The 21,901-nt window shown below is 40.1% G+C and overlaps 1 protein-coding gene across 6 annotated transcripts in view; it reads left to right on the top strand.

Annotated features, from left to right (window-relative positions):
• Window positions 1-21,901, top strand: part of scube1 (signal peptide, CUB domain, EGF-like 1) — a 102,951-nt gene that overhangs the window by 41,383 nt on the left and 39,667 nt on the right. For 3 of the 6 annotated variants that reach the window (XM_023952622.2, XM_023952623.2, XM_078941631.1), the window contains exons 4-7: window positions 937-1,071; window positions 15,153-15,281; window positions 16,187-16,303; window positions 21,207-21,296. In XM_023952622.2, coding sequence (XP_023808390.1) covers window positions 937-1,071; window positions 15,153-15,281; window positions 16,187-16,303; window positions 21,207-21,296 — 471 coding nt within the window. The remainder of the gene's footprint in view (window positions 1-936; window positions 1,072-15,152; window positions 15,282-16,186; window positions 16,304-21,206; window positions 21,297-21,901) is intronic. The other 3 variants (XM_023952624.2, XM_023952625.2, XM_078941632.1) reach the window with 1 other exon arrangement.

Below are 21,901 nucleotides of genomic sequence, written 5' to 3'. Positions count from 1 at the left end.
GTGAGCTCTTAATGAATGCACAGAAGTCTGGAAATTCTATGCAGCCCCTGAATGCACCTTGTGCAGTGGCGCAAGTGACTCGATTAAATTGGCACGATGAATGAAATCTTTGAATCAACTCTAGGGTGATTGTTTGTGGTAGGAAAGTGAGGAGGGGGGCAGACACTTGAAAGTCAGGGTTGTTGAGTTATAGCCCCCTGTCAGAGATAAGGAAACAATGCCTCACCTGCCAAAGTGGGGGGTGAAATAGCTTGTCTACCTGCCAAATTGAAATTTAAACCACATTTGGCGGGTGGGTGGGGGCTAATTTAGATCCCTTTATATATAAAAACTGTTTGTATTAATTGAAGTTTGGACTTGACGTTATGAGTAGTGTGAATGTTGCTATATTGCCCTCTATTGTTGTTCTTCTGTTTACTCTTTAATGTCTCAGTCCAAAATAAAGTCTCAACACCATCTTTAGTAGTTTATATGCACCATACGGTCAACTTGACACTTCAGACTAAACACATTGCAGAGTCAAACTGTTAATTTGCTGAAGCTCTACACACAGATACACAACAACTAGCACAAACAGAAAGGGGCGGGTCTGTTTCATCTCATTTAAAGTCAGTGGAGTATATAATGTATTTCCAGCTCACTTTAGCTCCCCCGTTGGTAATCTTCCAGTCTCTCAGTTGCTCAGCATTGGCAGGCACACATTTTTTTTGACATAATATAAAATGCCAGAATCCCAGAATCAGACTTTGAAGAAACGTGGCTGTTGTTTGAGTGTGTGTGTGTCAGGGTGGGCTGAGGTGGTGGGTGCCATCTCTCTCATCAAACACTCTCCGTGTCATCAACTTTTCCGGAGCCATTTCTTTCTGAAGCCCTAATGTCCTGTTACCCACTAAGCTGCAGAGTCTAACTTCATCTCTGTTGTTCTGTCTCTCTCAGATGTGGACGAGTGTCTGGATAACAACGGCGGATGTCAACAAGTGTGTGTCAACACAATGGGGAGTTACGAGTGTCAGTGCACAGAGGGCTTCTTCCTGAGTGACAACCAGCACACCTGCATCCACCGCTCTGAGGGTAATGCCAGATAGGGACGGACGACTCAGAGTTTTCTAAACTACATCAAAATGCTGGAATAAAAACCAGTTGATGATCTACAACACTTTGGATTTACCATCAGCAGCAATTACTGAATTTGAAATAATCACTGTCAACGTTAAATACAGATAGTGTTTTGATTCTGCAGGCATGGATGTCAGTAGGGCTGACTGAGCTCTGTAGGACCTTAGCTGAAGTGTTTGATTTTTCTACAGTTTCTCACAGCTTTACTCCTTTGACTGAACCTGATGCACAGAACAATAATATTAATAAACAATGTTTTTTCTTCATTTACATAGACTTTCATCCACTTCACAACACCCATTCATTCTACTTCCTAACCCACTTAGTCCTGTTCAGGGTCGGGGGAGGCTGGGGTCAATCACAGGAGCCTAAGGGAAAGGCTTCACCCGTCCATCCCAGTACCACACGGGCTCACACACACTAAAACACACACGCACACACAAGAAAGAAGCCAGAGTGCCCGGAAGAAGCCTATGCATGCATGTTCTTCATGCATGTTTTTTCCACACATGAAAAACATGGTTCTTGATGCATGCATGTTCTTGATGAAGAACATGCATGCAAGAAGAACATGCATGCCGTAGTGAATCCATGCCAGTGACATTGGTGTCACTCTGATTGTCAACGTTTTCATGCAAACTCTTCTGAACAGACTTGTTTGAAGACACTGACGTCAAGGCTCTGGCTTAATCATCCCACTCAACACCCACTGTGACAAACGCATGTTTGGCATGCATTTCATGTTGACCACGTTCCAATAAAATCCTCTGACCCTGCTATCCTGGCCTCTCTGACGTGCTGTCTCCATCCCATCATGCTAACGGTTCATTAGAGGGCACAGAAAAAGGGAGTCATCCTGACCTGAGCAGGGGTTCTTCCTCCTCTGCTCCACACACGTGCACGGAGGCGTACATGCACACACGCACACACACACACACACACACACACACACACATTCTGCTAACACAATAGTCACATGCATCAGCTTTGAATGGAGACAGTGTGGCTGACAAGCCCAAAGGCAGACAAGAGGACAGCGTCTCTCCTTTCTTTAATGGCTACAGAAATGGGAGCACTGGAGGAATGTGGGAAGGGGCACAGACTGAGAGTGAGAGGAGAGGTCAGTTAAAGGAGGAGGTACTAGCAGGGCTTGGCCTTTCCCTCCTCCTGCCTCTCTGTAACCTCAGTCGAGCATTTCAGTGTGGTTAGCGTGAAGCTTATTCAGAGCCACTTTCAGGATGTTAGAGGACTCCTTGTAGAATCGTTCGGAGAGGAAGAAAACAGGAGCAGAAATAGACTCGTGTTTACTCTCTGAAAACTCAGGAAAGAACCACAAGATCACGAGTCTGTCAGTTTCTTGCCATTGATGTGTTTACTTTTTTAAACAAGTTCATGCAAGGCCCCACAAAGAAAAAGTTGGAGATTAACCAGTTTGAAAGCAAAATAATGTATTTTAAGATGGAGCTTTTGTGAAAAAGTAGTATGTCAAATACACACATACGTGTAGGTGGGCTTTTTGATATACTTCACATGGATTGCATGTGTGTGAGAATGTGTGTAGAAACTCAAACATAAACAAATGTCATTTTTTTTCATGTTATTAGACTTTTTTTCAATAGAACATAAGAAAGCTTGAGGTAGGCTCGTTCTGGCTGCCTTCCAATGTGTTTAAGCACCTCTACACAAACCTCCACTCTCTTCAACACTCACAATTCAACACTTGTACCTGTCCTGGGCAAAAATAGCAGCCGCATCAACGTATTCCACAGGAATCCTCTTGGAAAATTCTGCTCCCCTAGTCCCTCCTCTTCATACTCTCCTCTCCTCTGTCAAAGTTCTTCATGAAAACTCAAGAGGCCGTCACTTATTCGATCTTAAAAAGACATAGAAGTGATTTAAGCCCACATTTCTATCCACCTATCTGTGTGCCTTTGGCTCTTTACATACCTATAATTGTCAGACCTACACAAAAAGAAATGTACTGTTTTCTGATGTGTTATTTTCTACCATTTCATAGCTTCTGGTAAACAGCTTGGTCTGGACATGTCCCAACTCTCACAGTCTGGCCTCTCTGACTTTATCTCCAAAACATCTATCATGTGCAGTCCCTCTGATGTCCTCATTCCTAATCATATCCATCCTGGTCACTCCCAAAGAGAACCTCAGCATCTTCATCTCTGCTACCTCCAGCTCTGCTTCCTGTCTTTTCCTCAGTGACACTCCCTCTAGACCCAACAACATGGCTGCTTTCACCACTGTTTTTTACACCTTTCCTTTCATTTGAGCTGAAACTCTTCTATCGCACATCACACCTGTCACTTTTCTCCATCCATGTCAACCTGCCTGCACTCGCTTCTTCACTTCTTTTCCACAGTCTCCATTCCTCTGGAATGTTGACCCTAGATACTTCAAATCCTCCACCTTCTTCATCTCTTCTCCCTATAAATCCCACTCCTCCACATATTTCCCTCTCATTCACACATGTACTCTATCTTACTGCAGCTAACCTTCATTCTTCTCCTTTCCAGGGCTAACCTCCACCTCTCTAGCTTCTCCTCCACCTGTTCCCTGCTCTTACTACTAATCACAACATCATCTGCACACATCATTGTTCATGGTAATTTCTGTCTAACCTCATCTGTCAGCCTGTCCATCACCATTGCAAACAGGAAGGGGGTCAGAACTGATTCCTGATGTAATCCCAACTCCACCTCTGTCACCCCAACAGCCCACCTCCCCACTGTCTTACAGCCCTCATACATGTCCTACACTGCTCTAACATACTTCTCTGCCTTCCAACTTAGGCAAGGAAGTTGAAACCTTCATCCTCATTCATTCTCGGATATGAAAACGTCCAGCATAGGTAAAGTCCAAGACATCCTCTGCGGGCGGAGCTGCCGCAGACAGGTCCAGCTGGGAGTCCCAGCCACCTGTGGCTTACAGTTCCTTGTCTGAGTTGGTGTCCTGCTTCTCTTCACCGTTGGGCGGCTATTTGTTGGTAGACAAGTAAGGATCCGCACCCGACAGACTAGCTTGGTAAGCTAGTTGACGCCGCAGACTCTTCATGGTGCATGCATCGTGAGTGAGGCATGTTCCAGCCCGAGGCAACTGAAGCAGACTTGGTGTGTGCAACCACACAGTCAAGCCCCATAGTCCCCATGAGCTCTTTTGTGAGGGGTATGGGTGTTCATCTTCCTGCTTAACTAGGGAGAATACTGTGAGGCTGTGGGCTGACACTAAGAGCATGTGCTAACTGGTGTGATAGCACAGGAGTTAGTGAACTGGTGTGCTTACCAAATGAATGCTTCGGTCTGTGGTGGAGAACCAAGGTAGGAGTTGCTAGCGCCTAAAACAGAGTAAGGTGCCCCCGATTTGTGGACATTTTAGCTAGCTACATAGGAAAACTTGAGATGGTCTTTGAAGCATGAAGAAGTGTTTGGATGACGCTGCGTTGTAGTGCTAGCTATTTATTTAGACAGGTGACGCTAGCGTTGCAATCACCAGCTAATCAGGATTGGTGTAATGAGAGAAGTGCTTCTGAGGAACAGGCAGGAGCGAATCCATAGGGAGACATCAAAACGAATCCTAGGAAAGAGAACTCCTTCGTAAAGCTTGAGTTAAGGTAAGGAGCGATGGATGTCAGACGCAGGCGTGATTGAGTTGATGCAAACATTCTGACTGATTAATGTATGTTCTATTGTTTTATGTCAATGCACCACAGAAGGCCCTGTGGAAAACAGCTTTAAGACCGAAAAAAACAGCAAACTGTGTCACATTTATAATCCCAATCTTTTTTGTGGGTTGACAGTATAATGTGAATTTCAATGCTCACAAAGCAGAGCTTTTATATACACAGTGATGAAAGTCTTCCGGGAATTCCCGGAAATCCGGGTTTTTGAGCAAACCGAACGTACTTTCCGGGAAATAAAGACCTGATCTCTACGGACAAATCGCTTTCCGGATTAAAAAATGGTCTGAAATCAGCTAATTTTAGCTTTATTTTCTATATTTCTCCGCAGATCGCTTCCTCTATGGTCGTGGCCATCTCTCGTCTTCCCGGCCTAATTGACCAATGACGGGACGTTTTAGTTGCTTTCGGATGCGTCGACGGGTCTGATTGGCTCTGTCTGCACCACGTGGTCAGCGTGACTCGCTTCCCTAGAGACCAAAACTGGCGGACCCACGCTAAATTTTCACAAACACATCTGAAGAGTTTGCGATCAAATTTGTGTTAAAATAATGGCAGGCATCGTCATTATTGAGCGTGGTCACGACCTCAGTTGTGAGAAGACGATAAAAAACAAATTGAAGTGGTCTTGGCTGGAAAAAAAAGATTTTTAAGGTAGTGTAGGTCAAATACTTTTTTGTGTAAAATAATCTCAAAACCACATTTTGAAATAATTTCAATTTTAGTTTTGAGTTTCAGTTTTTATTTTGAATACATTTCTCTATCTAATTTATTTGTATTTCCTAATTACCATGATTTAGTTCAGTATAGTTGACATTAATTATAAGTATTTGATGGTTTGGACCCGCACTCCCTTAAAAAATAATGTTTACAATGTTTAGTTTAGTTTGTATGTTTGTTTTGATATTTCCCAGATTACTAAGTATTGGTGTTAAAGAATTGATGTATTATGTTATAGAATTATAGTTTAAAGCAGATCCCATATTTTGATGTAATTATAGTTTGAGAAAACAGTGCAAGTGGATGTTGTACATCAGTCATTTCTAAAGCAGAAATAATGTATAAATAACTGAGGTATTTTCATAGAATATCATAGTTACTGGTGTTCTTTTTGCCATTTGGGGCTTTGATGTTACTATATTTTAGCAATTGTATGTTTTGCAGCTTTAAGGAAAAGCGTAGATTGTAGGATTGTGTTACTTTGAGCAATTTTCCAAATTCTTTTTTAGGACCAGCAAGTCCTTAATGGAGAGTCAAACTAGGGGTTTGAATGACAAATCATGATGCTCCAATTAGTCTTAGTTTCTTGATAAAGAAGTGAATAACTAGTTGCCAGAATGCACCAGAATGCATCTAAGACCACGTATTTTTCCAAAATTTCGCTCTGTGCCCGCCATATCGCTCAAAGAAAAGTTCAGGGATTTTTTCCTTGCCTGACTTTCATCACTGTATACAGTGAAACTTCAAGACGTTGTTAAACCCCAACCCGCCATCGGCAGGAGCACTGCAGCACACAACAAAATAGAAGAAGAGACAGAGCAATTTACGAGAAGTAGTGAAAGAAATGAGTATAAAGTTAAGATTGGACAACCCCTGTATAGTTTTTTAGTAGAAATGTTGTTTGGTCTTAGAAGCTGAAGGCTTTACCTTCCATTCTAGTATTGAAACTTTAAAAACTTAAAAAAACCGAAATCTTGCAGACTGAAAGATTAGCTGTGTTGAAACTATGAAACTATTAAATATGCTCGTTGTTTTTGTGATTGAATATTTTTTTTAATATTAGAAACAAAAGCAGTCATTTAAAAAAAAATGCATTAGTTGAAGAATGGGAAAAAAAGCATAAAGCTAAAAAAGTACTGATAGAAGCACAATATGTACTTCTTAGGACTTGCAGGAAGACTTTATCTTACTGGGAGTTCTTCCAGTAAAGAAAAAAAAAATCCAGGAAAAAAACAGGTCAGTGTGATAACTTCAAATTGCGTAATGGTTTATACTTCTGGATTTCAAACTTGTCAGCAGCTATTCTAACCCTAAAAACAGCTGATTAATGAACATGGAGTACTATCAGACGCCAAAAACCCCAATGCTTTTTTCAATGGAACCGGTATCCAGTGGATACTGTATGTTGTCTGAGATGATGTACATGATGGATGGATAGGTGGGTCAATGGATGTATATTATATTATGACTGACTGCCTGCATTTGCTTTCAATCACATGTAACAAGCTACTCATTGAGAGAAATTGAACCCATTGAGTTTTGTTCTTTGAAAAAGTTTGTTGCCATGACTGAGCTCCAAGAGATGTTTTTTTCTGAATAATACACAGCCAATGAAAAGTAGGGCATCCGTGTTGCAACAGTTGTGATTTGTTGTTCATTTATTTAGTACCTTTGTTGCCAAGAGGAGTTAAAGACGCTGAAAACATTTCAAACTGCTCCACTTTTCTCACAGTCGTGACACACTGAGCTGAAGGAGATAAACGGCTGTCTGGATATGATTTATAAATGATAAGGCCCAATCAGGCAGCCATTTGTTTAAATTTAAGACAAAGGTTTCACTTAGTCACTCTGACATGTGCTGAGAAAGAGGAAGGCCATGACAGAAGTGGATTGTGGGAAAGAAGGATGGGGGAAGTGTGAGTGCTCAAGGAGTAAAAGAGAAAAAATAAACACAGAGACAAATATGGTGGATTGGACTGAAGGTGTTTATTTGGAGCTGTGCAGAGAGAGGAAGCAGACTGAGCCTGAGCCTGCTGCACTCACAACACACACACACACACACACACACACACACACACACACACACACAAACACACACTTCAGGGCATAAATGTGTAGACTTTTGAACACACACAAATTCCAGCTCTGACACGCGCACACTCCCACATGCACATTTTGTTCATGACGAAAGAATTCTCACTTTAAACAAACTAAAGCAGGAAATTGGAGGTACAGAGAGCTTTTAAGTGGCAGACACGAGGCACGTGGGAGCACACACTGCAGTCCCCTTCGTCCTCCTGAGTGATACCATGAACTTTAACACAAACTCATTAAACATGAAAAACTATTTACTCTGCAGAAGGATTCCCATCAGGGGAGATGAAATAAGGTCATCTGATTTGATAGATGACATTCTCGGCTGCCTTTTATGGACATTAGAAGTGTCCTCTTATAGAGCCACGTTAGTGTTATGGTGTCAGATTAATCTGATCGTCATTGATCAAAGAATTAGAATGAAAAAAAACGGGACATAGAAATGCACTTATACTCAGTTCTCACCGTGCTTCCTGAGGTATGATGCAATTTTTTTTCTTTAGTTGTTCAAGTTAAAGTTCAGTAATGTAACTAGAGCAGCTAGCAGCCAGACTGGAAAATCAGGGCCTTTCTACACTGTGTTTTTAAAAAAATTTTATACTTTGCCATCACAGTTAAAAAGTTTAAAATATTTTCATCTTGACACAATGTTTTATCAGTTTTTTTTTCATAAATTGGCTACAAAGTTATATTTGATGCAAATATAAACTAAGTTAGGAAAAAACTTTCCAAACATGTCATTTTAAAAAAATAAACCCAGTTGAATTCAGTATCATGGACAGATTGTTGACAACATAGTAGATCTGTCAATATTTAGATGTGACTGCAGTTGGGTAGTTCCAGACCTGTCCTTTGGTTCCTTTGATCATTCAGAGGCAGATTTGCTGTAGGTTAAGGTGATCTTCTGCTTTCATGTTGGAACTCCTGCAGGATATTCTCTTTTGGATTTTCTGGTAGAGCTGTGAGTTACAGTATATGTCTAGGAAACAATAGCTGGATTCTGAATTTTAATAAAGTAACTAATTTCTGGAGTACTTTTAGTTATGCATTTTTTGCAAATGTGAAGAGCAAAGGTGGTTACCTGCAGCTTGAGGGGCCAAACATCATTGAAGATGAAGGTAGTTGAAAATCTCTCCTCACTAACATGCATGCACAGACTTGTTTAGAACATTGTTTTGAAAGTGATCTTTGAAGATGTTTGCTCTGCCCAGGTGGGTCCAAGAAGAGGTAAAGGTGGCCTGACTGTACATGGGCCACCATTACTTCATCTTCACACCATGTAGCTTCATATGAGCTACATGTCGATATCTCGTGGCCCCAGTGGAGATAGATGGGTAACATAGTAGTAGTATACTGTACAGTAGTATACTGTATGGACGTTCAGGTGTCCCTGAGCAACAGCTTGGCATCATTTTATGGATCCCAGTGGAGACACACCTGGTAGAATTGTGCATTACGGTTAGAGCTGGGTAACGCATGTAGCATCTAAACAGCTAGAATTAATAGTTATCCAACATATGAAATGTTCACATAAGAAAACAGTCATTCTAAGATTACAGCAATTATGTATACAGAATTTTATTTGTGGGGAGGAAAGTGTATGCAAACAAGATAATATACCGTAATACACTAAAAAAATCTCAGCAATGAATTGGAAAGCTACCGTTGTTGGGCTTTATTGTATCCATGATAAAGATGGTTTTTTTATATTTACATTTTTATTTCCGGTTACAGGTTAATGGCACCTTTGGTATAAGAGAATAAATAACTCTATATAGAAGTTAAGAACTGGATTATGGTAAAAAAAAAAAAAAAAAAAAAAAGGTTAAAGACCTACTGCAATAAGAATTGTGTTTTTAGTGTTTTCAAAATGTTCTTGTGGCATTTTTCGGAAGATGGAGGACATTATCTTGACAACAGAAAAATTAGGTTTACAATTACATTTCTTAGTTTTTCTTTAAATTGTAAATCAAGAGCAGACAAAAAATGTTGTTTGAAATAGTTTGTATTTGTTACGTGAAAGCAACAATTGGCGGGCCCCAAGCTCCCTGCTCCGCTCTCTTCTGATGTATTAACTTGCAGACAAATAGATCCATGAACGTTTTTGTTTTCCTTGTCTGAGCTGGAATCTGGATCTAAACTGGCTCCGATAGTGCTCACCATTTTTGTTGCACTAAGTCTAATGTTAGGTTGGGGTTGTGCAGGGCTGTAAGCTAGCGGCAGTGATGGGTAAATTACTTCTAAAAATTAATTGATTACTTTACTTAGTTAATGGACCAAATTTGTAATAAAATGACTTTACTTATGACCAATTTGAAAAAGTAATTCACTTCTCTTTACTTTACTTGAAAAATGGCACAAAAATAAGTTGCATCACATGTGGTCTATGCCACCATTCAAATTGAGATGAAGGCCACTCTGTTGAAAACATAAAGAACTATTTAATGCCTCCATGTTCATCTTTGCTGACGTTAGCTTTTTCTTTACAATTAGTTGCACCTGTCTCTTTGCCTATGTCTGCCTTTTTCGCAAAGTTCTGCACTGCTGCGAGTGTACCCAGCTACCCCCCACCCCGCTGTGGAGTGCATTGAACACAAACTGATATTGACCACAGACACCGTCACATGCAGCTTAGAGAGAAAAATAAGGTCAGGAAGGGTGAAAATATTTAGAAAATATGACTCATAAGGAGGAATCGGCTCTTGTCTTTCGCTCTAGAGGAATCACTTAAGGAGCGGTCAACAAAACAAAATTCAAAATACACAAACGAAACCATAACACACACGTTGGGCATATCCAAAGGAAGTTTTGATAATATTATGGGATGGCCACACAAAGTACGGCTTGGTGGCCATTTTGCATCTAAGTGTGAGTTTTGGCGACTTTCACATTTTTCCACAATATGGGAAAACTTCACTTTTGTTTGTGTGCTTTATTGAAATTTTTACAGAAAGCGACCAGCTTAAGTCTACAACCACCACAGAAGTTTAATTGACTTTGGGAAAAGGCTGCCATCTTGAATACAAAAAAAAGCACCTTAAGTGCCAGCTACTAATGAAAACTCATCGATCATCTCCTAACCTCCTAGCATTGGGAAACTACTGTAGAAGAAATGTTGGAATTAGACATTGTAGATTTTAAATGGCGTGCACGTGGCGAGTTTGCAACTGTTGCGATCTTAGCTAACTCATTTTTAGCCAACATTTTTTTATGGGAATGTCGTAAAATTCCTAAACATGATTCACCAGCTTAGGTTGAACAAAATGTGGCCCTAATGAGTAATTCTATTCTATTCTATTCTATTTTAACTTTGGCCAGTTGTAAGAGAATTTATCTTCTGTCCTGCCAAATTTGTTAGTTAGTTCTTTAAAGGGCCTATATCATGCTTTTCATATACGGTAGTTTACTTCTTATCAGAGTAAACTATATCCATATATCTGATCATATGTTACTTTTGTCACACTGAAGAACAAATTATTTATGAAATATTAGTTTTTTTCACGAACTCTTCTCCTACCCAGAAGTAAGATGACCTGATCTCTGAGGCTCTGCCTTTCTCTCCTTATGGGTGCAACCCATTTCATGACGTCATCCTAGAGTTGGCCTCTGCAGTGTATCTACATTCTACCCACGAAACAAACAACTGAACATTTGCAAAGATTGATTTGCAAATGGTGAACTTAATATGAAAGTGTTTAGCTGATCATTGCTAGCTCCACAGAGAAAATGGGTGTGTGTGTTAGCCTGGGGGCAGTGCTGGCAGTGCAGACTCTTTCTGGAAGGGGCTGTTCTCACTGGTTTAGGTCAGCTCGTGACCTGCTCGTTTTTGTGGATTGAAGAGGCTGGTGCAAAGAACTGAGATTTTTAGAGAGTACTCAGAAATGCGTCAATGGTAAATGGCATACACTTGTGTATAGCTCTTTCCAGTCACAGTCCCATTCACCTGCTGCTGAACAATGGCGCCAAACTTCCATCCAAGGACCCTTTGACATACAGGCGGGCAAGGTAGGAATCAACCTGCAATTTTCCGATCAGAGGTCGACCGCCCTACCACTGCACCAGCCGCCCACTGGAATGGATTGAAATACTGCTTCGGGGTTTGTTTTTCTGAGAAAACAAACATTATAATACACTTCAAAGCTCATGAAAACCATTTAAGGCAACCTTAGTCTTTGTCAGATTCTTCCCCCTGGACCAAACTGCCTTTGGTTCATGAGTAGTGGCCACTGACTGTAGAAGTCCTGGGAGAGTTTAAGCACAATACCCCCTCCAAGGTGGTGCTTTAAGATGTATATTCATATGCATCCAATATGGATGTAATATATACTGTATATATGCATTTAAGACACAATACTTTTATTAGAATTGGATGGTGCATTGTAAGTTACTGAGTTGCCTCTGAATCTCAGCTCTTCTTCTTCTTTTGGGTGATAACATTTCCAGGTGCAGCTTTAGGCTGTTTTATTGGCTAAAGCCAGCAATCCCTCATTGTTTTTATGTTTTCTTAGGTGCTTAACATTGTTGAAGTTTGAATCCTCCTCAAAAGTTGCATCAAATGAGCCTTACTGGGCTGTAAAATGTCTCTGTCCCGGGTGAGGCAGCGTAGTTGTGAGGCTGGTGTTCCGCATCACCTCATTCCTCATCAGCCTCAGAGAGGAGTGGAGAGGAAAGCGAATGTGGAGCTTTAAATTATCCTGCTCTGTCTCCATCTCTCCTCATTCTGTCAAACCTCTTCCTCCACATTCCTGTCAGCATTTCCCGCTTCAACCGTCTCAGGCTGCCTTTGCCTTTCAAGCCATTCCATCTTTCTCCTTTCTCTACCCCTATTCTTTGCCAGCTAGACTTATGAGGCTTTGGGGTAACACTGCAAGAGACAGGTTGTAATAATATGGTTATGATATGCTTGGACCCCATCTAGAGACAGAGTTCCTCAGAGAAAAAAAAGAAATGTGAGGAGGCAGATAAAGACAAGCAGCGAAAGTAAAAGAATGAAACAGACAGAATAATAAAAATAGACAGTGGAGACTGTGTGAGAAACAGATTCTATCCTGGGGGCTCTTACTGGACCATGAAGACAAGGCCCATGAAGACTCAATGTTTTAACTGGACCTACTTGTGCTCCCAGTGAGAAATGTCAGACGTGGTAAACTCGCTGACCTTCCCAATACAAACAAAGCGGAAGGAATGAGCTTTTAAAAAATGTTTTTTCAATTTTTATTGCTAACTGTAGACAAAAGCTTTTGAACAGTGGAAGCATGAGTAAGAAAATACTTTACTGTTTGCATATTGATGTTAATAGAGCGGCATTGTCTACAGTAGCTGAAGTGGTAGGGTTTTAAGACCCATTCCGATAATCTGTTTTAGAGCATCTCACTACTTTATTTTAATCACTAAGGATGTAACTATTAATCGATTAATCTATGAAATGACTTATCCAACCAGATCAATCAGTCTGAGGCAGGTTTTTCGTTAAATCAACCGTTACCATTATGAAATTGTTTCGAAATGAAATTACTCGATTACATGAATATTGAAAAATATAATTTGTGTTACGGTTTGGCTGACAATGAGATGAGATGAGATGATTCATGAAAAAAAAGAAAATGATGAGAAAAAAAAGAAAATTCTAAGATAGTGGATTTAGAGAAAAAAATTAGATTGTTAGAAGAAGCCCACAGCAGCTTTCCGGATGAACAAACTCCGCAAACAAATAAGAAAAGTTAGACTCGAACTACATGAAATAATTAATAAAGAATACGCTTTTTATTATAGAGACTACGCTTATAGAGGTTTGATCACAGTAATAAATCTGGGAAATTTTTGGCAAATCAACTCAAACTAAACAAAGAAAAGATAACCATTTCATCAGTCATAGATTAAACAGGAAACATTAGAATTGATCCAGTTTCAATAAACTGTTTTCAAGAACTTTTACCAATCCCTTTACTCATCCCAAATTGACCCTTCTGACAACGATATTAGTAGATTTCTCAATAGCATTGATTTGCCTAGACCAACGGAAGAACAAATTACAGCCCTAGAGTCCCCTCTTACTGAAGAAGAGCTACATAAAGTACTAACTAACATGCCTAGTAAAAAAGCCCCAGGACCAGGCAGTTTCCCAGCAGAATTTCCCCAAACAGATTACTTTATGTCCTAAAATGGCTTAAACTTGGTCTGTTAGATAGATATAGAGCACACACTCTGTGATAACCTACATATTTCTAATTGGCCTTTTTTCAGTCCCAAAATTAAACATCACAAGTGCTTCAGAAGTTTGAACATCAGCTAATCTCTAACAGCCTGGTGGGAATTTCTAAAAAACAAAACAAAAAAAACAATAGCAACTTCACAATATTTCCATGCAAACTCACCCCCATTAAGAACAAACCTGACATATTACTATACAAAAACGTGATTTACTTTACTTCATGGAAGAACAAAGGGATCCAACAGTTTCAACATATAATTCAGAATAGAATATTTATACCCCTCCAAAAGTTAACCTCAATTTAAATTGTTAGTAAAAACAAATTTCTAGAATACCAGCAAATCAGTTATAAGTACTAAATACTGTGCACCCAAATAGACCTAGAACCTCCCCCTACAGTAACAAAGTTCATTGACCATAAGAACCCAATGCTCACTTCCAAAATTTACAAACTGGTATCTAACACAGATGGTGTGTAGAGCTTTGCTTCTCAAAAGTCCACAGTTGTCTTTGCAGTTTTTTCTTCTCATCTTGAGCTACTTATCTTTTATGTAGACTACTGAGACGAAGAACTTCTCCAACTTTTCCATATTTCCAACTACCATAACTCAGGCCTGTTCTGGTGACTTTTGTAAAATGTCAAGCTTCATGATTCAATGACGAATTGAATTGCCAGTTCATAATTGTATATCACTTTTATTTATGAGTAAAAATAAAGTTTGCATTTTAGTTTGGAGAAATAATTAAATACATAATGACAGCAATACATTGATGAAAAAGCTTTATTTTGTTGTAAATAATGTTCAATGTTGATATATCCATCATCTTCTGCTTATCCGGGACCGGGCTGTGGGGGCAGCAGTCCTGGGTCTTCTCCGGAGCTTCCGCCCAGTGATTTATTTAATGTGTAATTTTTTTATTTATTTTTCTTTATTTCCTACATTTTAATTAAATAACACAAAGTCTTTGTGGCACATCAGAGTGAACAACCCACACTGCTATTAACCCCTGACTAAATGACAGTCATCTACCACTTCACCCTTGCATATCGTAACCATTAACAACTTACATTAAAAACTTTAAACATTAAAACGTTTTCTACACCAGCAGCACTTGGCCTTCACAGTGTTTATGGGTAAAGGTGTGCCCAGAAGTGCTGCACACCTTCAGTCTTTTTAGTCTTAGAAGCAATGTCTTCCTGCCTTGATGGAAACTGTTTTGCTGAGAAAAAACAATGCCAGTGTTCTCTGTTTCAGCATTTTGTTAAGCTTTTGGTGATGCAATAGGAAAAAATACAAATGAATGTCTCCACTTTGAATACAGATGGAATGAACTGCATGAACAAGGACCACGGCTGTGCTCATATCTGCAGAGAGGCTCCAGGCAAAGGTGGCGTAACATGCGAGTGCCGACCCGGCTTTGAACTTGCCAAGAACCAGAAAGACTGTACATGTATGTATGCTGATGGAATCTCCAGTCTGCACACAAAACATAATTCATTTCTCTTTCCTTTCTTTAGCATTATGTTGTTTTCATGCAGCATTGAGAGCCTTCTCGGTTTGTGTAGAATCAGGTTGGAATAAATCCTAACAGTTATTCAGAACGTACCAAACAAGAGTCAATCAACAGTAGAACCAACCTAAACGCAAACACATGCATGATATTTCATGTAATCTAATGGTGAAGCACGGCACGTGAATACACCTTTGATGTCCATATAAAATTCTAATACATATGGAACTCCCCTTCCCCCCCAATAAGGCTGACATTTCTGTTGAAGCAATAAGGATCAAATGTGTCACTTTCTTTCCTCAAATCAATATTTGCATATAGAGCGTTTCCTTTGATATCAACAGCTTTTGCAAAATTTTCTGTGCTAAAGACCTGTTCTCGCAAAAACCACACTCTTGCTCATTTAACCTCTTTTACCTTTTCTCTTTTACCTCTGTTTAAGAGACAGTTTTTCCAATATTTCTAAATATCATGGTAGTAATTATCCAGGTCTGTGATTGATCACCTTCTTTTTTTTTTTAAATTGATTCAGTTTAGCAACTTTTATCACATCTTAAAGTATTGTTGTTGAAGGGATATGTTGCAAGTGTATGTGACAGTTTTGACTATGCCATCAATTCCGTTTTTTATCTGTAACATGCCAACATTGTCATAATCTGTAGATTTCTTCTTATGTGTCATTCTCACAGACTCCCCATCATACATTTTTTTATCTTTATTCACAACATGAATGCTTTGAAAAATTTCAGCTAAAAATGACCAAAAATGGTTTAAATAATAAACTATTAACCTTTTTCAACTGTTGAAGTATCATTATTGTCACTAATGTGCTTTTATGTCTTTAGTGACGTGTCACTATGGAAATGGTGGCTGTCAACACACGTGTGATGACACAGACACGGGCCCAGTGTGTGGCTGCCACCAAAAGTACGCACTTCACTCAGACAGCAAGACCTGCAGCGGTGAGTGCAGCCTTAAGTAACTCTTATCTTTTTGAAGCCTTAGTCACATACACCTGTACAAGGGGTTGACCCGTACAGGTGCTGGGGTTTTTGGGTTGTACGGATCAGTGACGTGTCGTAAAAAGGAGTGGCTGCATCTTACGGGGGGAGCGCAGGTGTGTCTTGGAGTACCCTTGAGGTCCGTCATGAAAACGGAACATACGATTTTCATGCGTGTGATAAGTGTAAGTGTATTGTGAAGTCTGTGTAAGAATAATGGACGTTGCATTCGGTTTTGACGTACAAGTGATTCTGTCGTACTATGCCGTTACATCACATATAGTCGATGGTAAGATGCACGTACTGGCTCATTATTGAGCATGGTCGAATGCTGCCTGCACGGCATGTGCATGGAATATGCAGGTGCCAGTAGGACGCGCAAAAGAACTACATTTTGATCGTCTAATTTCCTCATTTCTAACAGTCGAGGTGCACGCAAGCAGTGCAAAAGGGACACACGAGGAGCGGGCACGTATCCCCTGAACAGCTCTAACGGGCCCCTTTCACAGTGCAAGGGGTTGGGGGCGGGTTTGAAGGAAGAAAAAATCAGTGCCTCCATCTCACCTACTTCTCTCTGTAAGTGTTTGTTACGACCTGTCACCCGCTGAATCCCCTTGTGCATGAATAATTTCTTTCTACGCGTCCACTGAGACGTTTACGACCTTGACATTTCGCCCAGGCCACCTGCGTGCCCCGTACAGGTTTGCTCATTTTCCCTCTCGTAATGGGCAGTTGTGACTAAGGCTTTATCTTCCTCTAGCAGTGTTTTTTCAGAAACAGAAAATATTCACTTTTAACAAAGACATCCTTTGTTGAGACTGTAGCTGTATAACTGTCAGAAGGGATTCTGACTTATGGTGTTTTATTGTGACTACTAGAAGAGTTGGATTGGTGATTCAGTGAAAATGCAATGACAAAGAAACTTGTTATTTTTGTCTCCCCTTCGGACATATACGTTCATCATGACAAGTTCTGTTCTCAGTGAGTTGACTACAACCTGCAAGTAGCTGGTGTTAGTCCAATTTTTTTGTCAGCGAACGTATTTAACAGCATTCCTCTTCCAGCTTCAAACATATTAATGTTCTAATCAGTAGTGCATAAATATATATGTAAATATGTATACTAATAAAGTGAAGCAGTTCAGCTGTTTTCCATCATCCCCTTTTGACTGAGGAGCCCTACAGAAACTGGAGACTGGGTCTTTAAGGTTTGAATCTCATTCGATGTAAATTGTTTAACTTTTTAAATTGAATCTGGTTTAAAAATCAGAATTATATTATTTGAAGCAAATAAATCGAGATTTCTTCATTTTTCTATTAAAAAGGCATTAGGTGATGTGTAGACAAACAGTGTGACCCCCTGGTTTTTGGGTTATAGTTTTCAAATGTTCTTGTGCAACAGAAAACTGAGGGAAGAGCTGTCATCGTGTTATGATGTATTATATTGTGTTTTTTTTAGTAAAGTCTTGCCTTTTATAATTTTAACTGAAAACATTAGAATTTTAAATTCAATTGCTGTTTTGGATTTCTAATTGATTTTAAAGAATTTGAACTCCTTCTGGAACTTTTATATGAAACTGTTTTTCTACTGTTCACATAAGGGAGGGAGGTGTCAGTGAAACGTAGGTGAAAAATTCAATGGTCAGTTTATTTAAACAGTGAAGCCAAAGATTTGTACGAATTGTAAATCACATTAAGACAAGTCTGTTTGCTTTTTTTTACAGCATGTGCTGTAGGTTTAGTTAGGGGTGAGGACAAAAAATGACAGAAAAATCCAGTATTTATGGCTATTATGAAACAAAGGTTGACATACGATTCCTCCGGTTTCCCAGATTTGGAGAGTTTAGTAGGACAAAAACAACTGAGGCTCAACCAGAGTCTTATGAGTCATTTAGCTTATTTTCCTTTGCTTTTTCAAAACTGAGAAAGGTTGTTCGTAGCAGATCACTGAAGCAGAAATCCCTACAGCAGCCGCCTCTAAAGTTCAGAGCTCTTAATCCGGATTTGTTATGACTTCCCTGCAGTCAGACGTTTAAAGCTGGGAGCCTGGCAGTTCATCACACATCTTTCCAATTAATAAGCTGCTTCAGAGTCCATATGACTTTTGTTTACAAGTTCTGCTTCATTTGTACATTTGTAAACCCTAATGAACCAAATAAAAAAGGAAACTTTTCCATGTGTTTTTTTTTTTTACACTCAAGATTAGAACCACCTGCCCAGCCGGAAGATGTCCACTGTTTCCGCACTATTTACCAAAAAATCCGAACTTGGTGCCAAACTTTTGAAACATGAGCTCAATATTATAATTTTCTAATGCCCTTGTGATGAAGGGCTGAAAACTTTGTGTTTTGCTCACTGTCTTCCTTTGACTGGAACATATGGCTGCTCAGTGCAAAGTTTTGACTGCCGCTAACCCCTTTTCTTTGTAGCTGGTTTGAAGAGCAGGACACGCCATGGATGGAAAAGCTGCAGCATGGAAGCAGAATGAAAGCAGGAACCCTCTCTTACCTTCTTTCCTCAGTGTCTTGTATCCTACTTCGCTGTTTCTCTCTTCATATTTTGAGAAGAGAAAGGATCTCTGTTTGTATCTTCCCTTTGCTCTTTGGGCCTCTTTTAACCCTCTGCCGTTTATGCCTTTTCTATTCAACCTTTTTCTCTTTCTCCTTCCTCTTATTACTTCTTTCTGGTGATAGTACCTGATTGCCTGTCTTGTCTGAACATTCAAAGCTAAATCAGGGGAAATAGAGACTCAATGCACAAGAACAAAAGACTAACTCTTGCTTGCGGGGTTAAAGATCTTGTGTAGGCTCTGTGGTAAAAATGGACATCTCAATTGCAGCCTGATCTTAATTAAAGCTGAGAAATAAAAACAAAACCTCCCCATCAAATTCTTTCACTATTCTCTTCATTTTCCAGCTTTACACGAGTTCTGAAAAACTGTAGCAACCCATCAGAACCTTTCCAACATATTCATACTTCATTCCATTCATCATTATGTTGTTCTCCCGTGCTAATCAACATAGAGGCAGCGACCCGCACCGTCCATCCTTCTGCACTCCCACTACTGCTGCATATGCCTGCTCACATGGACCATGTGCTCCATTTATCTCCCTCTGTCACTCATTTGTATATTTGTTGGTTGTCTCGTTCACTGCATTGGAGAACCTGCTTTGCTTCTGTATTTATTCTTTATTCTTTAATTTATTTATCATTTTATCCTTTGCAACTTAAGTATATCTTGTTGTTGGTGTTGTTTTTCGTGATCTCAGTCTTTGTCTTTCCTTTCAGTGCACTGGTTTTCCATTCTCCTGATAGCAGTAGTGTTCAGTGGTTAAAGTCGTTTCCCAAAACAGCCTCTTCTTGTGGACCATCTCTTACTTTCTAGACCCTTTAGGAACAAAATGGCTGGGCTTCCCTCCTCCCACACCTTCTTAAACTGTCCTTGTGCATCCACTGCTCACACACTCACCAATGTTTGATCTCCCTCTCAGACCATTTTTTCACACACTCAAACAAGTACACCCTCAAAAGCGTGCACACTGGTATGCACACGCTTTTTATTCTGCACTCATGTATTCACTCCACCACATTTCTCCCAAAAAGCCTCCATTCATACCCAAGGGCACTTCCATGTGCTTCAGCTTGTCCATCATTCTTCAGAGAGGAAAGAAAATGGTAAAAAGGTGGGACTGAGGCAATCAAGCGGGCACTAATTGTCTTCAATTCTTCCCCCACCTCCGCCACTTAAAAGACATCAAAGGCCTGTAGTTTTTGCCCCAAATGTCGACCATTAATAAAAAGATGCTCATTCAGGCCCTAATGACGAAGACTAGGTGAAAGGATGGCCTTGTCTCCCAACCCCATCATCAAACCACCAATGCAGCCCCACACATGTCACTCTAACAGCCATGTGATTTCCCAAACCAGTGCAACCCGACTTCATTTCCCCTCCACCCCTGCTGCCCAGCTTTTAGAGATGTGGTTTTCCCAGCGTTTACTGTTAAAGCCAGCTGTAATGGGGTCCATAGACAAACAGGCAACCAGCACTGCCCCCAGACTACCCAGTTTTTTCTTTCTTTGAATCTCTTTGCATGCCCTCTCTACACTCATTTCTAAGTATGCGCAGCCTCCTAAATTGTTTCTCATGTCCCATTGTGGGACACAATGGGACTGACTGCCTTTTGTCTTCAAACAATTTTTTTCTTTGTCTGTTCTCCTTTTTCATTATCTTAATTGTCTTTTTTAGTTCCTTGAGTCTTCTCCTTGCCCATTGCCCTCCTGTGCTCCTCATAAATCCCCTTTATAACTTTTTGTTGCCAAAATCATCCAATTTTGTTCTGCTTGCTCTTTACCTGCAGTTAAAGCAGCTTGTTTTGAAAATGTCCTCCATGTACCCTTCTCATTTCTTCTTCTTAAATGTGAGGGACCTTTTTTTCTGACTGTGGGCTGTTTGATATGGGAAACATAAACTCCACTGCCAACAGCAAAATAAACACCAACAGTCATAGTTCATTTTGTTCCCCCCTCTATCATGCCATTCCTAAACCTCCTCCTGTTAAGGATTCTTTATGTTTAAATCCCATACCGTTCACCACTTCTTTTCCTCCCCACCTCTCTGCCCACCTGCTTCATTTTGTAAGCTACCCACCAATGCTGATCAATTGGTTCATTTTGATTTGAGTTGCTCTTGGTACTTTGTCATTGTTTGGGATTAACACTAACAGGAATTTTGGCACCTCCTCATCGCTTCTTGCTTCTTGGCTTTGGCTTTTTGCTCAAAGGCCAAGAGGGGCTGAAAGTCTGGTCATTCGGGCTTCTCATTAACTTGCTGCTCACTGTTTGTCCCCTTGTCACTTGTGTTTTAGAGAAAGATGAGGCTGCAATTGAGAGCTCTGAGTTCAATGCCACGTCAGTAGCTGATGTGGACAAGCGGGTGAAACGGCGGCTACTTATGGGTAACTTTTTTCTTCCTCTTTCTATGTGTTGCCATGCCGCTTGTGCTTGTACCCCCTACTCTTCATCTCTTTGTTCCTTCTTGTTCTTCGTCCTCTCGTATTAACTTTTTTTCTGTTAATCTTTGGTGTCCACTGTGTCAACCCCTTCAGTCAGAGGTCCAAACTGCTTCTGCAACTATTTTGAAAGAGTTTTACTTTGAGAAAATCCTAGTTCAGAGGTTTCTCACAGACTAATACTTAATGCTAAACACAGAATTTTATGACCTTTACAAAAAGCAGATCACGTGGTAACCAGTTTTGTCCAAAAAGAGCTTTTCCCTAACTTCATGAAGTAAACACGTCCAAACCTTAAGCTAAATGCATGCGAAGAATGCACACCTGTGCAGGGTTTTTGTTTGGCTGCCAGCAGCTATTATTCACTATAATTTGCAAAATGAAGTGTTACTGCACAACATCCACATTTAAAAGCACCAAAGGTTTCTGAGTTTGCGATCTGTACCCATGCTGTCGTCTTCACTGTCTACATGGCTACATCACTTGCTTCAGTTTGACACATAAGGGCTACTGTAGGTGATCCAGAAAACCTCCTGGAAACTCACCAAGAG

The sequence above is a fragment of the Oryzias latipes genome, chromosome 23 (assembly GCF_053564925.1).
Source record: "Oryzias latipes strain Hd-rR chromosome 23, Olatipes_Hd-rR_3.1".
In the NCBI taxonomy this organism is placed as follows: Eukaryota; Metazoa; Chordata; class Actinopteri; order Beloniformes; family Adrianichthyidae; genus Oryzias; species Oryzias latipes.
This window is presented reverse-complemented; position numbering and strand designations above follow the sequence as displayed.